General features: G+C 36.3%; 1 protein-coding gene across 10 annotated transcripts in view; it reads left to right on the forward strand.

The window, feature by feature from the left end:
* Positions 1-23,109, forward strand: part of LOC150086788 (uncharacterized) — a 181,134-nt gene that overhangs the window by 124,779 nt on the left and 33,246 nt on the right. For all 10 annotated transcript variants that reach the window (XR_016546898.1, XR_016546896.1, XR_016546897.1 and 7 more), the window contains 7 exons: positions 2,523-2,845; positions 2,955-3,249; positions 6,522-6,865; positions 11,629-11,729; positions 21,382-21,472; positions 21,729-21,854; positions 22,401-22,509. Coding sequence is in view for 7 of the 10 variants with exons in the window: in XM_090372752.1 (XP_090228878.1) it covers positions 2,523-2,845; positions 2,955-3,249; positions 6,522-6,865; positions 11,629-11,729; positions 21,382-21,472; positions 21,729-21,854; positions 22,401-22,509 (1,389 nt within the window). In the remaining 3 variants the exon portion in view is untranslated. The remainder of the gene's footprint in view (positions 1-2,522; positions 2,846-2,954; positions 3,250-6,521; positions 6,866-11,628; positions 11,730-21,381; positions 21,473-21,728; positions 21,855-22,400; positions 22,510-23,109) is intronic.

Here is a 23,109-nt window from a genome sequence, read left to right on the forward strand (position 1 = left end):
TCTTTATGGTGTGCTTTTGTTTTAAATATGCAGAAAGTAAACGTCAACAAAGTTACAAAATAACTAAACTTTAAATCTCTTCAAAAGCAAATTCGTTTCTATGTTGTTATTAAGAGCTAATAACACAAAACTATTTTATTGTAAATACAGAGGGTGGACAAAATAATGGAAACACCTGATATGAAAGTAGCAGTTTTTGTAATGGCTAAAAATGAGGAGGAGGAGGGGAATCAACAATGGTTTGAACCTCCTCCTTGGTATTCTTTAGGTCCTGTCATCACCCTGAATGGGCGAAGTACTGCCACCGATTACCTTAATATTCTGAGTGACCAGGTTCCTCCCATAGTGCAAACATTGTTTCCCCACAAATGATGCCATGTTTCAAGATGATAATGTACCAATACACACAGCTAGATGTGTCTAGTCTTGGTTTGAGGAACAGGAAACTGACGCTAAGCATCTCCAATAGCTTGCACAATCACCAACACTTAAACGTCATTTAGCCACTCTGAGTACATTTAGAGAGGAGATGGAGAAGAAGATTTCCTCTATCTTCATCACTCAAGGAGCTTGCAATGTTCCTCCATTAAGAATGGGCCAACGTTCCTCTTAAGACAGTTGAAGATTTATTTAAATTTATTCCACGTAGAATACAAGCAATTTAGTTTTAAAAGCAAAGTTTTAAAAGGGTGGCCAACGTCATATTAATGCATGCCTGTAAATCTTATCACAAGTGTTTCCATTATTTTCCACCCCACGGTACAGTTTGCAATGCACTTTAAGAAGTAACAGCTATCGCGTTAATACTGTTAAAGGAAAATAAATTCGTAATTCATACGTTTTACTGCATTTGAGTTTCGATCATGAGGGTCATTCCTCCCACTGAATACCAAGGCAGAGGTCTCCATTGAGAGCAGGATGATTCCCGTATACACAAGACAAAGCTAAGGCTTAGAGACAAAATACCTTAATCAACGATTCTGCCTAAGTTTCTAATAACTTTTTAAATTGTATCCCATCACCTAAAAAGGTGAATCCGCTGTACATTTAAAAATTTGAGGCACTGCCAGCTTGGTTTATCATCAGCTGGCGGCAATCTCTATTGTGGAACTATGAATACAGTAATATATTTGTCTTTAAGCGAACAGCGAAGTAGTGTAAGGAAGTAAGATTTCCATTTAAATTAAAATGTTATATTGCTTCAAGTTGAACATAAGCCAAAGCCTTTAGTGCTGGGTATTCAGTCTCGGCTTTCACTGAGAGCAGATTGATCCCCATAATCGAAAATAGCAACGCGAATTATATTTGATTTCAACTATGCGTTGAAATAATCTTGTGCAATTCTATGGTGTTGTTAAATGCAGTTCAATAAATAATTCGTATGTCATAAGAAATGGTGTCCTGTCTAGATGTATAATCTTCGCAAGTAGGGAAAAAGATGTCATAATCCTTTGGGAAAGAAGATGGTGTGACAGCATTTAAAATACTACGTTCAAGTCTGGAGTCTACACTTGAAGAAAAATAGAACTTTAAGAAAGAGTTCAGTGAAGGGCAACTAGATTGGTGAAAGGAAGGGGGCTGTTAATCGATGTCCATATGAAGAATGGCTTAGAAAGTGCGGATTGTAAAGCTTGACAACTAGACGCCTTAGGAGGGGGGCTATTTACAGAGGTAAATGGCCTTATTAACCTCTGTCAGGGTCCTATTTATCTGACAGAGGCAAGTAAGGCCCTGACAGAATCAGTAAATGAACGAGGGAGGTATATTCTCACTGACAAAAGAGAAAATAACCAATGGACACAAATACAAAATTTTGGGGCAGCAACAGAAGACTAGATCTCATAAAGCGTGCTTTGGGGCAACATATTGTAGATCATTGGCACGAATTACCTGCCACAGAGGTCGAAGGAATTGGACTGCCACTTTTTGGAGACGTAAAATGTAAGAATTATTTATTTATTTCTGTTGATTTTAATTTTGGCAGATGCAGAGAAGTCCGCTTCCAATACATCATTCAGCAACCTGGGCTCTGAACTGTCTTCTTCACCTATCTATTTTTGTGTTGTGTTAATGTGTGGCTTTAGAGGATCTTCCTCACTGCAAAGCAAAAACAGGGGAAGGAGTGCATTATAATTATCTAAATTATCTGTATATTAAACAGCGATGTTGCCAAACTTTGGCAGGAACCGCATAATAGATAAAATTTTTTTAAAAAATCATTTAGCTATTATAATTGATCATTAAATATTAATTAAATTAATAAATAAAAATAAGAAGAGAAAGTCATTCTATTAACACGAATAACTGAAGCTTACTGTAAGATAATATTAAATTGCTGTTAATTTTACATTTCAAAGTATTACCTACTGTAGCTGTCTGGTGGACAGTAAATCTCGCATAATAAATCACTAATCTGTCTATTGATCTCATTGTATTCCAGTGTCTATGTTTACTTTGTTTTTAACTTTTGGGAGAAAAAACTTCGACAGTTTCATTAAGTAGTACATGTTTCTTTATTTCAGGTTTCGCAGACCGAGTGAGAGTGGATTACTTCCGTTCTCGACGCTCGGATTCGGGCTAGATCCCTACGGCCGTAGTACTTCCTCCTACTTCCTCAGTTCCGAACGAAGAAAGAGTAGGAAAGACAAGAAACTTAGGAAACCACGCTCGTGGCATCCGTCTCCATACGTCTCAGAAGACGAAGAGGACCAATCAACCAGAGAGGAAAAGAAAGCGAAAGTTAAAGCAGAAATTGCCAGGCGGAGACAACAAATAGCAGAGAATGCCCGACTACATGACGAATTGATGAAGCTGGCACGAATGAGGGAGGCTGGAGATCGAGGGGGTAAGTAGCCTTTAAAGCAAAGTCTTCGAAGCGTAGCTGTAAGAAACTTCGGTTACAATATTTTATTCACTCAAATTGTCTTTCTTAATGTTCCTTTTCATGTTTCCAGGATATGGAGGGGCGTACTCATCGGGAATTGGCTCGGACCATCTCTACACCAGCCCTATCTCTGTGGACAGTGCCTCATCGCCTAGAAGTCAAAGTTCCATTTCTGACCACAGGGAGGCGCTACCAGGTACTGGTGGAAGTAGCGTTTTGCACGCTATCGACGAAATTTTAAGACGAGATGTGTACGGCACAGTACCCAAAAGGCCAGGATATGAGTCTGGCTCTCAATATTATGGCAAAACGAGTTCCCTCTACACTACAGCGCCATCTAGTTATGCTACCGTCCCAAGATCGAGGTAAGAGATAAATAACTAATAAAGGGTTGTTGAAAGTTAGTTATTGATGACGCAGTTGATTTGTACGAGTGCATTTATACGTGAGTTGAGTAAAAACAAAGCTGTTAGGAACATTAGAGACGACAGGAATTTTTTTTCTTCATTTCATCCAATGGTTGGTCATCATAAGTTCATAAAAACTACATTACGCGGTTGATGTTAACGAAGAAAATCATTACAATCCAATTTAGAACACTCGCTGAATACTTGGGCAGAACTATACTTATAAGAAGTTTGCTTTGCTAGCAAAATAAAGAATAAAATGGAGAAAGGAGATGAGAGTAATCAAAAGCAAACACTGGATGCTAGCCTACTGCAATTCCTAATGGATCCAAAGGATGTTCTTGTTATTTCACTTACTAAGGAATGATGGGAAGGGATGGAGCATCGTCACTTTGAGAAAGATGTCAGCTGTTTCATACGTATCTGAAAACAGAAGTGCTTAAATGAAATAGCACTCAACTCAACTCAAATATTACTGAATACGCAAGAAAGATATGCTAGAATTAATTGCTGGACTGGAAAGTAATACTTGGAATTCAATTTTAAATTTTTTGTAGAAAATATCTTTAGAGCACGCTTTAGGTTAAACTCGATGCTCTTAAACGGTTGGTTGAATAAGTTGACCAAAATTTTTGATTATTTAAATGTTAAATTGAGTTAAAATTGCTTTTTGTTGGGACTAGAGAAATGTGTATTTCTGGTAAGATGAATTAGAGTCTCTTTGATGATTTAACAACTCTATCTCTTCCGTAATCTTATATATAAAAAGAGAGGAGACTTCCTTGCTGATACATCTTCTTATATGCTAGACTCAAGTCTAAGTGTTCAAAAACATCATAAAACTACAATGTCACGTGTTCACAAATGGAAAAATTCAATATCAAGAAGTAGATATCGCGGAGAAAAGCTAATTTAATGTGTAAAAATCTACACGTAAAAAAACTTTTCTATGAATGTTTGAGAGGATTCGATGATGAAGAAGCAAGCCACTGTCTCGGTATATAACACGTATAACCTCCACCGAAAATTGCAATTCAGGAGACATTTTACTTAAAATTAAATAAGACATTATTAGTTATGGATATCGTAATTTAAAATCTAATAAGCAAATACATCACATATCCATAGAAAGAGAAGCTGGACGGACCCTAGAGAAACTTCGTTATCTTTGTGAGACTTCCAGAGTAGACTCTTAAAAATGGTTTAAGAGTTGAAGTTTAAGAGTTAAAAGTTGAGATTTAAAGATGTTCCATCTTTGGACGAGATTTAAAGATGTTCCATCTTTAAATCTCGTCCAAAGGAAGGTACGTCGGGTTAGGTCAGCTTGTTCCATCTAAACATGGATTAGGATCTTCACACGGCTTGAAAAATAGATTGGTATAAAAACAGGGATTGCATAACTATTGAAAACCTACGAATAAACCTCGCTATTCATATCAAAGGAAAAAATCGCTTCTTAAGATAACTTTGCCATTTCTCCCCGCACTATTTGCATCGTTTAAAAATTTTAAAAACTTAAACTTCCAAGTTAAATACTACAACTGAACACCTGTCAAGAACTCAACTGGTAAACTTACTTTTTTTGACATAACTGCGTACACTATTGCTGAGACAGCGCAAAGTTCCGGCTGACTGTCAAGCAATTGATCGATATGAAGCATATTTGCTGACTGAAAGAGGTTGTATTTAGCTCTTGGTGGGATGAGAGTAAGTGGAATCACATCTGGGTCCAAGTAAGCCTTAAATTAAATGGAAAGTTTCGTCTTGGAAGTGCAACTCTCGATACAAAAGACAAATAGTGCATCTAATGAATCAAAGGGGATTAAACAGTTGGAGCATTTTGAAAAGGACAAAGTGGATTAGAAGAGACGCTGATTAGATTTAAACCTAAGCTTTAATTAGATTTTCTTACAGTATAGTTGGATTATTTAAAAGCTCTTTAATTGAAAAGTTGCAAGAATTAATGAAACACACGCGAGAATTAAAGGCTTAGTGTCTTTACCAGTTGTTCACAAACCAGGATTTCTTGTACGCTCAAGGAAGAACGTTTTTCTTTCTCGTATTAAGATTTTTAGATCTTTTTATGAGACAGACAACAAAAAGAACACAATTAACTCGTTGGTGTCTACAATGTTTTTTTTTAATTATCTGTTTTGGCATTTTGGAAAAAACTTGCTTCAATAATCGATGAAGATTTCCAACACTATTGGGAAAATTTTAATTTTCGGTAGGAGGCAAACCAACCTGCTTCAACAGGAGCGATTCCATTTTTTTGGTACGAATTTTTTCCCGTCATAAAGTGCGGTTCAAGGTGCCTTGGTCAGTTAAACCTCGGGCTGTCATGCACTCCCGTGCTCCATCCATCCATGTCCTCCTAGGTCTTCCTCTTCTCCTGGAGGTATCCATTCCAGGATAGCCTTTAGATATCCTGGAATGGATATCCTGGAACTAACACATTTAATTTTCAGAAATAAAATAAAGGCAATTGATTTCTTTAAATATAAGATGAAATATAAGTTAAAAACTTCCCTACTGCTTTAATGATATCAATAAACAGCTTGAGGCTATATTTTGTTGGAACCCGCGCTTTAACAACCAATTTATTAAATCCCCCATTGCATCAAACTTCTGGAGGTTCTCATATGTGCCTCGTTTTAACTGCTTCGTTGTTGACTCAATGTATTTCAAGAATTTATTTTGTAAGCCTTTGTTAAATCTCGTTATACAAGGTAATAATAATAATAATAAAGATGGAGGATTACACTGCTGTGTCCCAGTTTAATTTACACTCATTTCACATGTTACAAATAGTTGCCCTTAACAAGCCATTAATATTCATTACACGTAACGCAACTGGATGGAGAATTTTAATATTTTGATCATCTCTGCTGGCAAAAAAGATAATTTAAATGGATATTATTTATACTTAGACACGCTTTCAAAAACAGCTAAAGGCAATGAAGCAGAAAGGCACTTGCGTTGTATATGAAGTTTTTGATTAATGGATGAGGAACCGTTAAATTAAACGAGTTCCCGCGGTCTTATAGAACAATCTCAGGATAACAAAGTGACGTTTTTATGACGTCATATATCTATTAAAATGTTTTCTGCAAGATAATGAAGAAGTTAAATAGATTGATGTCCGGGAAAATAAAATATTAAAAAAAAAAAGAAAACTAATAAAAGTATCCTGAACTTGCACAAATTTAAAATAAACATTTCCACGATAGGTACGACTTCACAGTTCCAGGAATAGCAAAATTGTGGTTCGATCCCTCTAGTCCCTCTCAACAATTTCCTGATAACACGGCTGAGGATAAAAGCATCGCAAGAATTGCATCCACCTTTCCATCAGAAAGTGGAACACCCACAGAGGGGATTTTGAGTGTACCCGGAGCGGCCTTCGATCCACTTTCGGATTTTTCTCCTATGACCACCGACACAGAGACGCCAACCGAACTAGACCCTACTCCGGCCATGCCCTTGTTGCCTGACATGCCCACCCGATCTCGTAAGCTGTTAGAAGACTTGGGTAGTTCCCCAATAGTCAGCCAGCACGGCCGATCTAGAGCAGGTGAGTCACTTTACGTTATTGTAGTTAATACATTCTTTGAGTCACGATAAATTTACAAAAGATAATTATTTTTATGAATACGTACTGCTTTAGTCAATTGAAATCAATCCCGCTATTCAGGAAAAAGATTCTTAGAGGTAATCTATTAGATTCTTAGAGGGTTATCCATTAGCCAATCGTGTGTATCGAGATAACTATGGCCACAGAGCACACGATGCCATCGTATATGGAGTGAGATATTTTCAGACAAGTGGCAGAAGACGGTTTCAATGTAGCAGTAGAGCATTTATTAGTGGGGTGCATAATATTGGTTTTTCCAAAGAATAACCTACGTTTATTTTTGAATTTTACCGCATACAATGCCATGAGACATCCAATATACTTATAAGATGGTTGCTTTCGACCCTCAACCGAGGATTTCTTTGTTTTCTCAGTTGTGGCTCCTGCTAAATGTGCTCCTACAAAAACACCTTTCTCAAAATAGGAAAGATTACCTGTCTTCCCCCATGACCGAATCGACTAACAAACCCCGGGAAAGTGTACAGTATTTGTCTACTAACGAGGAATTTGTGATTACCATGTGACAACTTACATTTGCATACTATACGTTCCATTTTCCGTTGACCTCAAATAAAACAGGTTCCTAATTTTTTGACCAATAATTGTCAGCCTAAATCATTGACATTAATTATGGGAGTCACATAGAATTAGCAGCCATTTCCAAAATATATTAAATTTTTGTAAGTATTTATAATACCGAACGCCAAGGCCTTGAATCTACGAGGGCTGTTCAATAAAGAATCATCATATTTATTTTCACAACATACCTTTATTAATCATCCATAATTTCATGGTCCTTTCCAAAGTAGCCCCCATTTATCAAATAACAAATTTGACATTAATTATGAGCAATGTGAAGTCTCTCATTGTCGTGATCCAGCATCCACTCACCTGCAGGCAATAGTGGTCGTTTGCGATGGATGTGATCCCGCAAAGTGTGATGGCACAACGTGCTAATAAACCATTCCTTGAATGTCAAAAAAAGAAGCCACAATTTTTTTGGTGTTGGCGATGACGTAGACTTCCAAACAGAGCTTTGTTGCTTACTATCTGGGTCGAAATGATGGAGGCATGTCTGATCCGCTGTTATCACCTCCTGCAGAACTTCACCAACTTCAGTGATCATCCGTTGCAGCTCCTGACAACCACCATGCGAACTAACTTGCTGTTGCTCAGGTGTGAGTAGTCTTGCAACCCAGCGTGCACAAATACGTGTCATATGGAAATAGTCAAGGAGAATATCGTTCTGCTTCTTACTGATATTCTCAAAATCTTTTCCAGTTGCCCTACTGTTATACAATGATCTTCTCTCACGATTACAGAAGCAGTGTTTATGGTTTCTGTGGTGACAGCAGTGGTTGGAGCTTAGAACTGTAATTGAATCAAGTACATCTTTAAACATTCTAAACTACATTCAAGCTGCGCTATATGAAAGCCTAGATTCTTTTAACGTTTCATAAACTTCAGCTGATGTTTTCTTGAGAAGGAAACAAAATCTGAGAGCAGCATACTGTTCCTCGGGTGTCACATCCATTGTTACGTAGGCGAAACTGAACAAATATAAAATTGTCCAATCGACAAGATCACACCATGCTGCGCACGAGTCAACTGCGCAATGGCTATGTGATGCAGTTCCCCAGCTCAATCATGAACTCATTGTTCATGAATGAGCTGGAGAATTTAAGGCCAAACCAAAGTGCATCACATATGAGTCATATGTGATGCAGCTCAGCAATGAATCATGAACAACCGTACTGTTATAAATAGCAAGCAGTACGGTTGTTTATGAAAAATTACGGTCACTCTTTATCGAACAACCCTCAGAAATTCGAGGGCTGAAATTGTACATTTTATTTAATAATTCACACATAAACACAATAAAACAGAAAATGAATCCTATTCGTTTCCTCTTGTGGGGAAAATGTCGCATTAAAAATTAAATATAAATGAATTATTCTAATTCGCTTGTATATTTTATAGCGCTAGCTTGTATAACTTAGCCACGTGTCACTTCCCCTCTGCCCTCGTTTCTAGACAAAGCTGACTCCCCTCCACAACCTTCCACTTTAAGTTGTTTTCTGTTTTTCTTTATTTTCTACTTCTGACTTCTTGTAGCCAAACACCAAAAAGCCTAGTAGATTATATGTATTTCATTTTATATGTTACTTCATTACAAGTATAAACCATCACCAGAACCCCCTCCCCCTGAGAGCTCACACTATTAATATGCTTATGTAGTGATCTCTCTGTTTATCCTAGTGTACTCTTTTAGAGGAGGAGCGAAATGGGAAGATGGTATTTTATCTTAAGAGAGGAAATATAACCAAACAAGGATACACAGGAGGCGTTCATTGTTTAATTCCCTCGTGGCATTACTTCATACATCGTACGAAAGTTGTAAACAAGCAGAAAGAAGCGCAAGATTGAGAAACAAAGCAGTAACGAAAGTTAAGAGTAGCCTCCCGTGTATACAGGAGAAAGTCCAATTAGATGGAACAGTTTCAAAGAGACTGCCAGCAATAATCTAATAACAACAAGCCAACAGAGTACACAAAGATAACGCAGAAGAGTTGGCTAATTAAATTTTCTCAAATAAACAGCTAGAATTCGTATTATGGTTTCACGAATCCAGTTTGAACGCATCGGTCTCTGTAATAGCTGGCCTTTTGCACTCATCGCAACACGTTTACTTGACAGACGAAGAATATAATCAGTAAGACTAATGTTTTCTGACGTCAAACGTGATGTCAGGTGTGACGTAATACGGAAGTATCGATCGACATATAAATAATGGAAGGGGAAGTGAGTCGGCTGATTTATTGATTGACAGACACGCAGCAGCAGCAGCAGATTATAGATATATATTGACCAAAATATTGGAAACCTCGTTTCATTATGGGATATGGCAACCTCTCATGCTAATGACATCAGCAGAAGAGGCTGTTTAAGGTCACTCACTTGGCTTACCATTCCTTACTGACTGTGGAAGTGAAGGCTTGGCGAGTGACTTTGAATCTCCTGTTGTTTTCCTTCCCACTATAAGACTACAGGTGTCAGCATAACTGTAAATTACACGTATTCTATGGACGGTTTGACTCTTTATCGAATACTAAAAGTTTTTAGGCAGAAAACTTCTGGAAGAAGACGAAGTTACAACATTTTTATTGGTGCGCTAGATGGGACATTGTTTTTCTGGAAGAACGACGATGCCCCATAACTGTTGCACAAGGGCACCTTTTCCAAATGGAATAAATCTCAAATCGCGATTTCCTTGACATAGTTCAACTTTAGAATACGCGTTCTGCAATTAAAAGTTGCAATAAGAAGCAGTGCTTGTCTTTCAAGTACATGCACTTGGTGAGCGTATGAAAAAACACACAAAAGAGTCTTCTGACGTCATCCACTGAGCATGACCCAGCTGACTGTTCAATATTTGCGCTTCCTAACATCGGCTTCTCGTGAGCATGATTCTGTTGTGAGAAGGGAAAGATTTGCTGAATTGATCGAGAGATATTCATCGTTTCTGTCGCAGGAGAAGTGTTTCGCCCAGGACGTTGTGGTTATTTTATTTATAATTTTATAGCTATTTTCCATTTGCCAATATATTTCATGTAAAATATGAAACAGCCTGAGGACATGGCGTCTAAAAGTTTGAGATCGCTAGCAATTTCAAAGATGGAAACTGATTAGATATGCAGTGCCAGTAGGATGAGGGATGAACTTTCAGGTTTTAACTATAAAAATTGGAAACGAAATAAGCTCAGGTGACTAATGCTAAATTTGCATGCATGCATAAGAAATATTACACAAGCATAATCATGCTTACAGTCTACACAATAAATTTGCATCACTCCAATATTATTTGGAGTTTATTGGTACTTTACTTATTCTACTTTCAGCAAAGTCTCGCTCAAGCAATCGTAATTAAATTTGACAAGTTTATACTGTATATGCATTAATATTTTTTATCGATGCTCTCAGCAGAGAAGCAATAATCATTGTTCTCGGGAGGGAGATGGGAATATTCACCAAGTAATATTCCTGTTGCATTAAAAACTCCAGTGTCGAATACCAAATGCTACAATCCAGGTGATTTGGAACATGCGGGCAGTTTGATTAGACAGAGCCTTAATACTTTGAACGTCTACACTACAGTTCTTTACGATCACACAATGTCCACCAAATTCTAAGGTTGAAAAGCAAATTCCAGCAGCGAACTGTGGGTTCGACCACGTTTATTGCGCTCATAAACTGTCAGGGAATCATAAACGCCTCCTGCACTGGTCGGTGGACGTGATAATGCCTCAAAAGATCTCAGGCAGATAGCATTCAAGAGTCTAGTTCTTCAGGTTGCCATAGAAATGTGAAGATGCCTCCTGGGGAGTGTTGATGGGTTATCGTGACTGCAAATTGTGGTTCTAGAGGGATTATTTCTCTTTCCAAGAGTACGTTTAAGTAGCACACAAGGTCCCCAACAGATGATCGATATATATGGCATTTCTCGACTTCAGACGTTCTTTTTGTGTGTTAGTGGACTCCTGTGACTTTAGAGACCTCAAATATATATACGTAGGTCAACTCTTTTTATAGGATCGTGTAAATAATAAATGTAAAGCTAAAATATAAATAAAATAAATAACCGTATATCAAAATCTCCTTTAATAAACACAATAAATTAAAATGTTTTGTTCTTGTTCGTTTAGGACAATCAGTGTACAGAGATTACCTGGATAACGATAGGCCTGGTCATCCTAATGATCCCCTCGGAGAAAGCGCCTCCTTGCGGCAGACGAGAAAAGCACAAGTAAGAACGTACGCAGACAATTTGCTACTTATCTCTTTTTTAAGATACTTTTAAAATAATCTTAGAATATATTTGTAAATAGGCTGCTCTAGTTTGTTGGAGTCTGCATTCATTTGCGCATATTCGTTTCGTTAATTCGCTATTTTTGTCTGCTCGATTGCTGAATGTTTTGCGCATTATAAAATATGCTAACGCGCTCATTGCAGAATGCTACGAATCAAGCAAAGACTTCATAACTGGGGGCGTGTAAAATGATTCTGCAGACTCGTTTAATTGCTGCTACAATAGTTTGCTCTTAATTTTATAAATAGCGGTTTATTTTCTGCGGTAAATTTTAAAAATGTCAGCTGCCAGAGAACATCGTATTAATCTAAAAATATCAAAGTCCCAATAAAGAGAAGGAAAAATGTATCAGACACGCTTATAATTCAGAGAGCGAATGAATAGGCTACTTATAAAAATGTTTTCAAATTAGCAGCCCATTCAAATGAAGGAATTTGTTAAATCTGAAAGATTTATTAGAATATACAGATGGTTATAAAGTCTGAAACAACTTTAAAAATTCATAAGTGGCAAGCTGTCGTGTCAAAAGGTCTGGGAATTCGGAAGAAGGTAATAATTCGCAAGCTAATAATTCACTACTTGCCTATTAAACAAAAAATACTTTCTAAAGAGTGTAAATGAAAAACAAGCAAGGGTCTTCAATCACCCAAAGAACGAACAGCGCTCCAATACCTCTGGTAGAATATGACACAAATGCTACCCGAAAACCCGCTTAGAACTCACCCATTGCACCAAACCCCAAACCAAAAGGCAGATAAAGACACTCACTAAAGAGAAATAATAAGAAAGTAAAGTTTAATAAGAGATACTTTACCCCGTTAAGTACTTAATTAGTTTATTGGTATGAAAAGGATAAATTGGGTACAATTAGACCAAAACAGTCTCAATAACTAAATAACTGGGACTGTTTGGGTCTAATTATACCAATTTGCCCTTTTCATACGAGTAAACTTAATTAAATTCTTCACGTGATAAACTGACTTTTATTAAGCTTTCCTGTTTGGCAGTCCTCCACGTAATGTCTTTCTCAAATTTAATTAAAGTTTAGGTGGAACAACGGTGACTACTTCTTCAAGGAGGTACCGGTCCTGTGGAAATCCACAAAATATTTTAACTGTGGAAAATGACGCCAGCAAAGAGATAATCATTATTGTAATATAAATAGAACGACACAGCTTTTTTCTCAATACCGAATCGATCTTAACATAAATATTAAAAAAAAATGAATTTATAGAAAAAGAATTCCTTTTGCGTTTTGTAAAGGTGACATTGAATCCAACGGATTCAATTTAGGTGCATGCGTTTCCATGAAAACTAAAGTTTGTCTTGTTTGTAAAAAAAGCTATGACACTTGTTCGCAAATAATGAATTTTTAAAATTGTTTCAGACATTATAAACTCCATCTTCTTGCAAAGTCATTGGATACACAGAAGACTATAGAAACTGGAAGAATGTTGTACATCGTGGTGCTCTGCAAACACTAAAACACTGATTGGTAGTCCAATGCCTAAGAGAAATACCATAATGATATATTTGCGGAAGATTTGAAATCCTAAACTACATTTTTAAAGTTGTTGCTAATCACGAAACATTGTTTTCAGGAATAATACTGCCAAAGTGGCACGTTTTGGTGTTTGAAAAAGGTTTCCTTCCAACATTAGCTAATTAATTAGTTCTAATAAAAACAACCGGGCAAAGATTTCCATCAGATTTGCTTAGCTGCGGGCAGAATTCCAACTAACACGTTTAACTGAACGAAAATCAATGCGCTAAGGATAATTATATAATAATTTTCTCTAACGAAGTAGCACATTAATAGTGCTTAAGCATGCATGAACAGATGCTGGAACAGACGCAAGCATGAATGAAGCAGTATTTCTCCAGTAGAGTTGTTTTCAAAAAGACCATGGAAATCCAACTATTACTACAATTGACAGTAATCTTTGATTGATTTGCATGATGCTAAAGCGTTATGTCAATCTCCATGATTGACTCCATGCATTTAGATTGAACTGTATGACGTCACTTCCTTGCTAATTCCAATTATCGATATTGACGTGGGAGATGACGTCACAAAATCAAACTATAACCAAACAGTGTATGGATAACTTGTTCCTCAGAATGTCTTTTTTTTTTGCAGGAGCTATAACTAAAATATGAAATCATGCAAATATTTTTGTTCGGCATTAAACTCCAATTTCGACATTTTGCTGCAATGCCTTAAACAGCTGGCTTAAACAAGCTTTTATCTCTTTCTGCATGCCTTATTATTCTTTTCAAGCTTCCTCCATATGATCACCTCCTCTTCCTATCTACCCTTCTTATAAACTTTGTAATTATTTTCTTTAAAACTATTTAATCTATAATTTTAAACTATTTAACTCGTTTTTCTGTCCACCTGTTTCTATCATACTTTATTATTTACAACTATCTGTACTGTACTGTATATCTGTCTCTAACTATAAACCTTTTGTCTTTTCTTGAAATTTTCTTAAGTAGTAATCCGATTAACGCATGGTTTAAAAGTTGGAGTCAAGCGACAGTGACGTTGGGAGCAAAAATAAAAAAGATAATGTCACTAATGAATAACTGATGCATTTTACATTTAGAATTCTATTAATAAATTAATCTTTGCAGTCCTGTATTTATTATTTCATTCAAAGAAAGATTAGTAACAAGAGCTTTTCAAAAACAGCATCCTTAAATACCCGCATGTGGAGTTTGAGCTAAATGTACAGTGTGTGACAAGAAAAATTTATTTTCTCCGATTAAAACTGATTTTTACCATAACGTTATAAATTCTACTTGCCCACAAGCAGGTCTTCAGGGGATGGTTCAATTCCGCGGTCATTAGTTTGTGAATAGTTAATACTAACACGTTGAATTTAATAACAGCGGTACGTAATTTGTTAATCGGATCACTACTGATGATTTTAATTAAGCAGCTTCCAGATAATATTTTTCTGTTCAAAAGTATTAAACAAATTTGACAAAGAAGAGTAGCAGTGAATTGACAGGTAAAATTCTTAAATTAAGAATTCTATAAATATATACTGCATTGCCAAGTTATGAGACACCATCTGTATAATTAGATAATGTTGCGTGCAATTCAGATTACATTTTACATCATGATGAAGTCTGAAGTGCGAAACAGTCAATGATAAATCTACAATGAACCGGATAGTCGAATTTTTTAGGCTCAAAAAGGGAGTGGGTATTAAATTTTACAGTTCTGTTGTATCGAAGAACTTAAAATGCTTTTTGAAAAGTCACGATGGAGTCTAAACAAGGATTGAAGAGTGAGCAATGAGTAGTTAACAACTTGTGCTTGTTTTAGCAATTTATTTCAACGTGTGATGATCGGGAGGAGATAAAGCGACGTGATAATTTTTGTTGACGTCATAAACTATTTTAATACTTTGTAAGTATTGGTAATTCCTGTTATTTTTTTTTTTTCCTAGAAGCTGCTTAATTAATATTCTTGTTTAATCTTTCTTAATCACCTGAATTTCTGCATGATCTTCTACCTTTAAACTCTCTGACCAATCTCTTGTTTGTTTTTGCCTTCTAAGTATACAGAACTTTGTTTTTTACAGTGTTCAGTCTCGGCTATCACGAACCTTACTTGAAAAGTCAAAGAGGACCACCTTGTGAGTTCACAGTACGCTTTCGCCTCTGGTTTCTGTCTTCTGCTGCCTTAGTCGCCACACACACACACAAACACTCTCACACGCGCACACAGGATTACTTGATACGAGTCAGTCCTGTTCAGTAGCACATTAGTCAATAGTAGGGCGAAACAACTTCTTATATTACAAAGACATTCCCTCGATGTTTATTGGTACAAGTGTCAGAACCACGTACTGCAGAAGACATTTGCTGTCATGAGTGTCTGCCACTAGATGTCGTTCTCAATTAGGAGGAAATGTGGTACTAGAGTTAATATTTACTGATGTTTGTACTTTAGCCATAAGATTCAGGCACACTATCCACAGGGGCAGAGGATTCCATTGTTAACGATTTTTTTCAGTGTCATCAAAAAGAGGCGTAAATTCTTTACAGATTTTCATCAACTAACTCTCCACTTTCTTATTCAGTGCCAATATAAATCTAAACGTGAACAAAGGAGATCCTTTTTATTCTGTTCCGGAGTTTTGGTGTGTGGTGATGTGAAGGATTTGTCTGCACGATATATCTGTTTGTGTATTCAAAAGGTACAGGGAAGCTCACGTCATTGATCAAGTATCTAAGGTATTATTTCGATCGGAGATTGGTATGTTTTAACGACTAAGTGGAACAACCTTCGTGGAGTATTGACTGATGAGACAACACATCCAACTCCTCCCCATCTGAAGAAACCATAGTGAGATATCAAATTTGGTAATAACCTCTTTTAGCCACTATATGTCTTTACTGGTTACTGTATATATATCTTTGCTATTATTATGAAAATTAGTTTGTGTGAAAAAATCTTAACGTATGTGAAATATTGAAGGAAAATCTTTTACTTTAGTTATGAGGAATATTATCCAGAGGGTGCCTGTGTAGAGGAACGTTAATTAAATCAAATGCGTAAGAATGGACAAAGAATTTAATTTTAAAAGTATTATAAACATCGGAATTCTAGATAGAATAAAAATTATATACTGTAATATGAAGTGCGCAGAATATTTCTACTCGATATAAATGTAAGATTTTGCAATGACAGCTGAACATACATTGGCGCTCTGTGAATGGTATTTCACATAACGTTGAACTACAGTCAAGTGTCGTGGTATTTTGTTCAGACTGAGTATCTCTTTTTTTTAAGAATTCGCTGTACAATTATCAACATTAGAATTGTAGATAAACTGGTATTTGAATGAGATATGGTAGTCTAATGTTAGTTATACATTTTTCTCGATTGTGATCCTTATAAACGGTTGACTGTTTGGAGGATAATTTCCTAATAGTTCGGAAGGGAAAGAGTCTTGGATTACTGTTCCTGTTCTAACAGGAAAATCAAATCACAGCAGTATCTGGTAGTATTTATTTCAGTTGTGATAATACGTGCATCGAAATTGATGAGGATCCCGATATATGAGTGATTGAAGGCTCTCAGAGAACAATTCCAGACACTCGGGAGGGCTACGATTTCTAGGATCACTGAACACAAGAACTAACAGATACGGTGTGACAGGGGTTTGGATCTAGACTAAGACGTTGTCACCAGCAGAAGAGGGTCTTTTAGCATTCTGTGTCTTCATAGAGAATGGACATCCTGTACCTAGTTTTCGCAGTGAATTCGTAGAGGTCGCAGTCCAATTGCTGAATTTCAGCAGGTAGGTAGGTAGGTATCTGTTGGAAAGTACCAGTCTGTAGTTTCGTGCCAAAAGAGTCGGGGAGGACCGTAGGCGAGTTGGAGTGATACTCAAGTGAAGAAAATCCATACGTTAGGATCATTTCGGCTGTGATGACAATTCTTTAATCAGATTCGGAAATTGAATTAACTCCAGCGCAACTATGCTTTTGCTATGGTCGTTGTGTTGATAGCTTACTTTTGGCTGTTACCCATGAGACAGAGCTGAAGATCAATGCAAGCACATCCAGAATGAATTGGCTCAAACATTTAATAATGAAGTATCCCGTCCACACGGGAGGTAGCAGCTAGCAGAAGTGCACTTACTGCTTTTAAGGACCCTTACCGTGTAATCCTGGTTGTGTTGAGAGGGGCTGTAGGGAGGTAATGCGTTGAGGAAGAACATGAAGGTTATTCAGGATGGTGTAAGCCAGAAAACATGGTAATGAAGTCCATCCATCCAGCTGCTCATAATCGAAGTTATGATATTGTTACAAAGGGATTTCCCATAGCATGGTCGGCCTTTTCAGACCGTCCATTCCAGATGGTTACTAATGGCCAATTACTCTTTTTAAATTAATTGCGCCTTTCCTGTTAATATTTAGTTATGTTAATTGGGCTACTTGAACGCTTTCACTTTATGCAAGACCTGCTTCTTCTGGAATGCTTGTGTGATTTCCTGAGACCGCCAAGATTGGATGGTGAGCAAATGCTTAGAGGTCTGTGAACATTCCACAGTATGACAAAAGGACGTGATGTTATTAAATAAATATGGTGTCCAAAAATCCCTTTTACGAAACAAAAATGTTATTGGACACCATATCATGATACGAACCTGAAAATTCGGCTATGTGGTAAAGGATACCGTCAAGTTTTAACCAGGAGTATTCAGTGTGGGACACTGAATATAAGTAGAACATCTGCAGTTACTCTGCAGATGTTCCATTTATAATCCAAATTCTGCCATATTCGGTACAACGCATCCCTTTCAACGCGGCGATTACTTCACAAATGCACTGTTTAAGTTCCATAACAGCCCCTCACATATGTGGCATCTGGTCTTTCATGAATCCCCAGAGAGTAAAATGTAAAGCACTCAGATCAGTGTATCGTGGCGGCAACAAAATCGGTCCTCTTCTTCCAATCCAGTTCCCAGGAAACAGTGTTCAAATGTGCACGAACTTCATTTGGTAATGTAATAGAGCTCCGTCGTTTTGTAAAAATCAAGTCGCCATCATTGTCATCCTGCAGTTGAGACATAAGCAAATCCCGTCCAGATGCATAATATCTTTGAAGGTAGCTTCTCCAAGGAATAAAGGACCGTACACTTTGCTAAAACTCATCGCGCAAGAGGCAGTTATTTTCTCGAGGTTGATAAATTCCTCCGTGATTAGAGTTGTTTTGCAATTATGATGCCATCCAGTGCAGACCGCGTATCCCGGGTGGTTAATAAAATCCTTGAAGATACCTCTATCAAACAGAAGTTGTTTCAGGTTTGTATCATGCACCCTATTTACACCATAACAGTTTAGTTTTGTAAAGGTTTGTGGACATCCTGTATTTATTTCCATTCAATCAACCGAGAAAATTAAGGACTTTTCCACAGTGACAAATAAAAACTAAACTAAAATAAATAAAAATAATTAATAAATACTAAATAGTTCTATCTTATTCAAGCTGCTGATAGTTCTTTGTTCTTGTTATGTAAATGAAATTTCTCAAATAGTATCCGTATGTAGCATCGCATAAGGTGAGCCAAAGAAATAAAAGAAAATAAATTAATTAAAAATATTAAGATGAGATAAATTAATAATTAATTAGTTGTTTAACAGATGCTAAGGTGGAAGTCATTCTTTTCAATAATTGCCAATATCTCAAAAGAAACAAATTGTCGCAATAAATGTATATATGATACAGAGAGAGTATATCAAACATTTTTTGTTTCAGAATCTCTCTCTCTCTCTCTCTCTCTCTCTCTCTCTCTCTCTCTCTCTCTCTCTCTCTCTCTCTCTCTCTCTCTCTCTCTCTCTCTCTCCTCTTCCCTACTACTATGAATTAACAAGGAAACAATAATCAAATATTACTTAAGTATTAATTGAAGAATTGCTTAGTAAACAGCTTAGTAATATTGAAACGTTAATTAAGGATCTTCTCACAACAATCTATTTCGATATAAAATGATTATTTTTCTACAGTCATAGAAATTATAATCGCCCACACATTGAACATGACATCGTCAATATGACGTCATAATCTAAATGATACTGTCACACTGGATGATTTAATTTACTGGGAATTGGCGTCATTCGGCTGATTATTGCTCTTTTTCAGTTGGTAAATGTTTCTGACTGCATTCAATTTGCACGAGAGGCCCTGAAATACTTAACGAGATTTCAAACGTCCACAGACCTTTTGACTCTTATCACTTCTACGGCTATAGAATGGAAATCACTGCGCAAAATGATTTCCTTCTTAAAAACAGCCTTGGCCGTGTGTATTCAGCTTTAAGAGTAAAAAGAGTTGCCCATTTATCTTAGAGCAAAAGAAAATCGCCTTTTTCTTCTTCGTAGCCAACGGATTTCGTTGAAAATCGAACTCCACTTACTCCAGGGATATTATACTTGAGGAAACCTTGGAAAGTGTTCTGGTTTTACGCAATTGCTTGAGCATTACAAACAGCTGACTGCTCTGGCAAAGTCCAAAAGTACCAAAGAGAAAGAGAGAAAGCACTAAAAAGATATTACTGAAGACAATGGCTGGTGGTGATTCCCACTGACTGCCGATTCCTTTTTCTAAAACAGCCATTTTATTAAGATTTGGATACGTGACAGAATTAAATTGTTCGACTCCAAGCAATGTATTGTGCTGTCTTTCACTTAAGTTTACTTGAAGTTATTTAAATGAAAACGCTTTTGAAAACCAGTTTTGATAACTGTATACCACGTTCTTGATGGGACAGATTAATTAGTCTTGATTTCAATAAGTTTAAAAGTGGATACTTTACTACATATTTTATGTAATTTTAAATGGTTTATTTTAAAATTTTACTATTTTACTGCTGTTTGAAATTACTGAGTAGTAACCATTCAGTAATTTAAAGAACTGTTCAAAAGTTATCCCATGTTACGCGTTTTCAGAGTATAACCTTCATTTCAGTAAAGACGTGTAATGATGCACTGCGCGACGGTGGAGATACTTTTACAGGGGCAGACTAAAAGAGCCAACAGAAGGATTGGATTGATTTGGTAGTTGTTGGCGCATCGGCTTCTGTGGCCATATTGCACCTCCCAAGGTTTTTGCAGTACTTTGATCCAAGCCCGAGGCGGGAATCGAACCCGCGACCTTTGGGTTGCCGGGCAGGTACTTTACCCACTCGGCTAGCCCGGTCGGCGCCAACAGAAGGGAAAAAGGGAAACTAGATGAATTTATTTTCCTATTTTAACCTCGGTTAGAAAAGTATTCTGAAAATTTTGTTTTAGCATAAATTAACTAAGAAAAATTTAACAAAATATCAGTGAATAGATACTTTCAAAAACTATATCGGTAGCTTCACAGTATTTTTAAATATTTAATTACTAAGTACTTTGCTTTGGACAGACTTTCCTTTTTTTTTGAATTTCTGATATTTCCAGTAGCAATTAAAGAACGAGAATTTGGCAACAGTCGTTGGAGTCAGTACTTTCAATTTTAAGTAAGTTAAATTCATCTGATGCCACTACATTTAAAGACTTTTGTCTCCATGTTTGCATCTGTCAGTGGACTTCATCACAGATGAAGTCTGTTGACAGATGCTTCAGACTTCATCTCACTTATATTGAAGCGATATTATGCGGATAATTACAGCATGATGGATAAAGTAATGGCTTACTTGCTGGGTTTGGCATTCTCGTACTATGAGAGAATCAGAGGAGGATCATGGCACTCCCATCTGCTGCTGTCTCGCCTCATTATTATCATCAGTGCATTTCGATTTACCGAATATCATTAAAAATTAATATCTCCGGTTTATTATTCTTTGGAAGTGCGACGTTAATTTTCTAATGTTTAATAATGGCATCCGTAATTATTAATAACTGGACAAATAATGCTAAGCAAAAAATAAATGTCTACTAATATTTTTCTTCTTATAAATTATTATAAATTAAATTTTTCTGCTGTACAATTGATATGAAGATTGCTTTCTTCTTCATCAACCTCGTTTAATAAACCTTCTGGGCGCTAACTGTAGTACAATTTTTATTCCCTCTATAGAACTCGGTCGTCCCAAAGACGTCACACAAGTATGAGTTCCCAGTAAAAAGAATTCTTCTAACGCGTGATCCTAAAGATCGGTCTGTTAGCGGTAAGCATCTTATTAGTTGTTATTGTAGTGCTCTTTTATTATTAATCTTACTAAAACAAATATTGCTTCACTGGAAAAAGAAACGCAATCAGCTGCATACTGAATATTTTTTCTTGCATTTTTCTAAAAAGCTGTTAATATTTATATTAAAGTTTATCTGTAAAACTTTAATCAAAAGTCCAATTGTTCATTCCTCTCCAAACTGTTAATTTAAGAAGGGCCATCTTAACTTGAATACGATTCTCTTTATTTGTAGGTAATGGACTTGGAATGAAAGTTGTAGGGGGAAAAGAAATTCCGGGGAGCAATGGGATGATAGGGGCTTATGTGGCAAGAATCTACCCTGGTGGTGTGGTGGAGACTTTAGGAGAAGTTAAAGAAGGTGAGTACGAATTTGAAATCTTATTTAAAATTTCAAAAAAATATATATTTATTGTTAAGCATAAATTATTATTTGTTTATAAGTGCACTGCATTCTAGGACTTCTGGACAACTGCGTCAGATGGAGAGGACAAGAGCATGGGTTTCTTCTCAGCACACCGTGAGATTTTAGTAAGATAAAGGAATCTTATAGAATCCCTTATCTTACTAAAACTCTTTGCATATATATACGTATGTCAATAATTAATCATTTGATTTCATTTTGAATGCAATGTTGATTATAATTTAAAAAGCATCCAAAACATTCTCAGTCAATAATGATTAACTCACCTCTACGTACATGTCAGATTGTTATGAGCTATGACATGCCAAGTGGCCATGGTAATATCATCACCAGACCACCGCCTGTTATTACAAAATACAGCAAGTTTACTACTATGAATTAAATAATATCTTTCCTCTTTTTAAGCGAGCCAATTCAGTCAAAGTATTGCAAAGCACCTAACGTTGTAATAATATATTGATGGTGTAATTTCATTTCTTCCAGGGGACCAAGTACTAGAGTGGAACGGGATACTTTTAACGGGAAAAACCTACGAAGATGTCCAGAAAATTATTGCTTCTTCTGGAGATGAAGTAGAAATTGTAATTCGCAGGTAAGTAGGTACAAAATTTCTCTTTTTACTCTGTTTCTTTTACATTCAATAGAGCTTACTGGTGAGTCGTATAGGTCAGTTTAGAATCCATTATTTATTAGGCACTTTGAGTTGCAACAGGGCCTGATTCTGTGGGCGAAATAAAAGATAAATAAGAGGAGATGATAGGTGGGTGTATAAGATGCCAGTGCTACAGGAAGGAATACGAAATAAAGTAAGAGAAAGGAGATAATTGAAGAACGTTTAAAGAAAGTAAAAATGTAAGCATTTATAATAATCTATAGATGAAGGAATGGGAAATAATGTGCGATACAAAAACAGAAATAATAATAATACATTGAAATTAAAAGAGATACATGGAAAATAAATTAAAAATTATAAGTTATAGTATTAATAGCTGGGGAGGAGTTATATCAAGATTTAAATCTTGATATAACTCCTCAAGATATATCAAGTTATATCAAGATAAAAAAAGAGAAGACCAGAATCAGACATGTAGAAATGGGTTGGTGTTACGAAAATTCGTACTACAATAATTAGACAGGTTTCGTGGTGACTTCTTCAGGGGAACAACAAACATAAATTACACTGGTTAACAGC

Source organism: Mastigoproctus giganteus, chromosome 4, assembly GCF_048544385.1.
Source record: "Mastigoproctus giganteus isolate SK-2022 chromosome 4, ASM4854438v1, whole genome shotgun sequence".
Lineage (NCBI taxonomy): Eukaryota > Metazoa > Arthropoda > Arachnida > Uropygi > Thelyphonidae > Mastigoproctus > Mastigoproctus giganteus.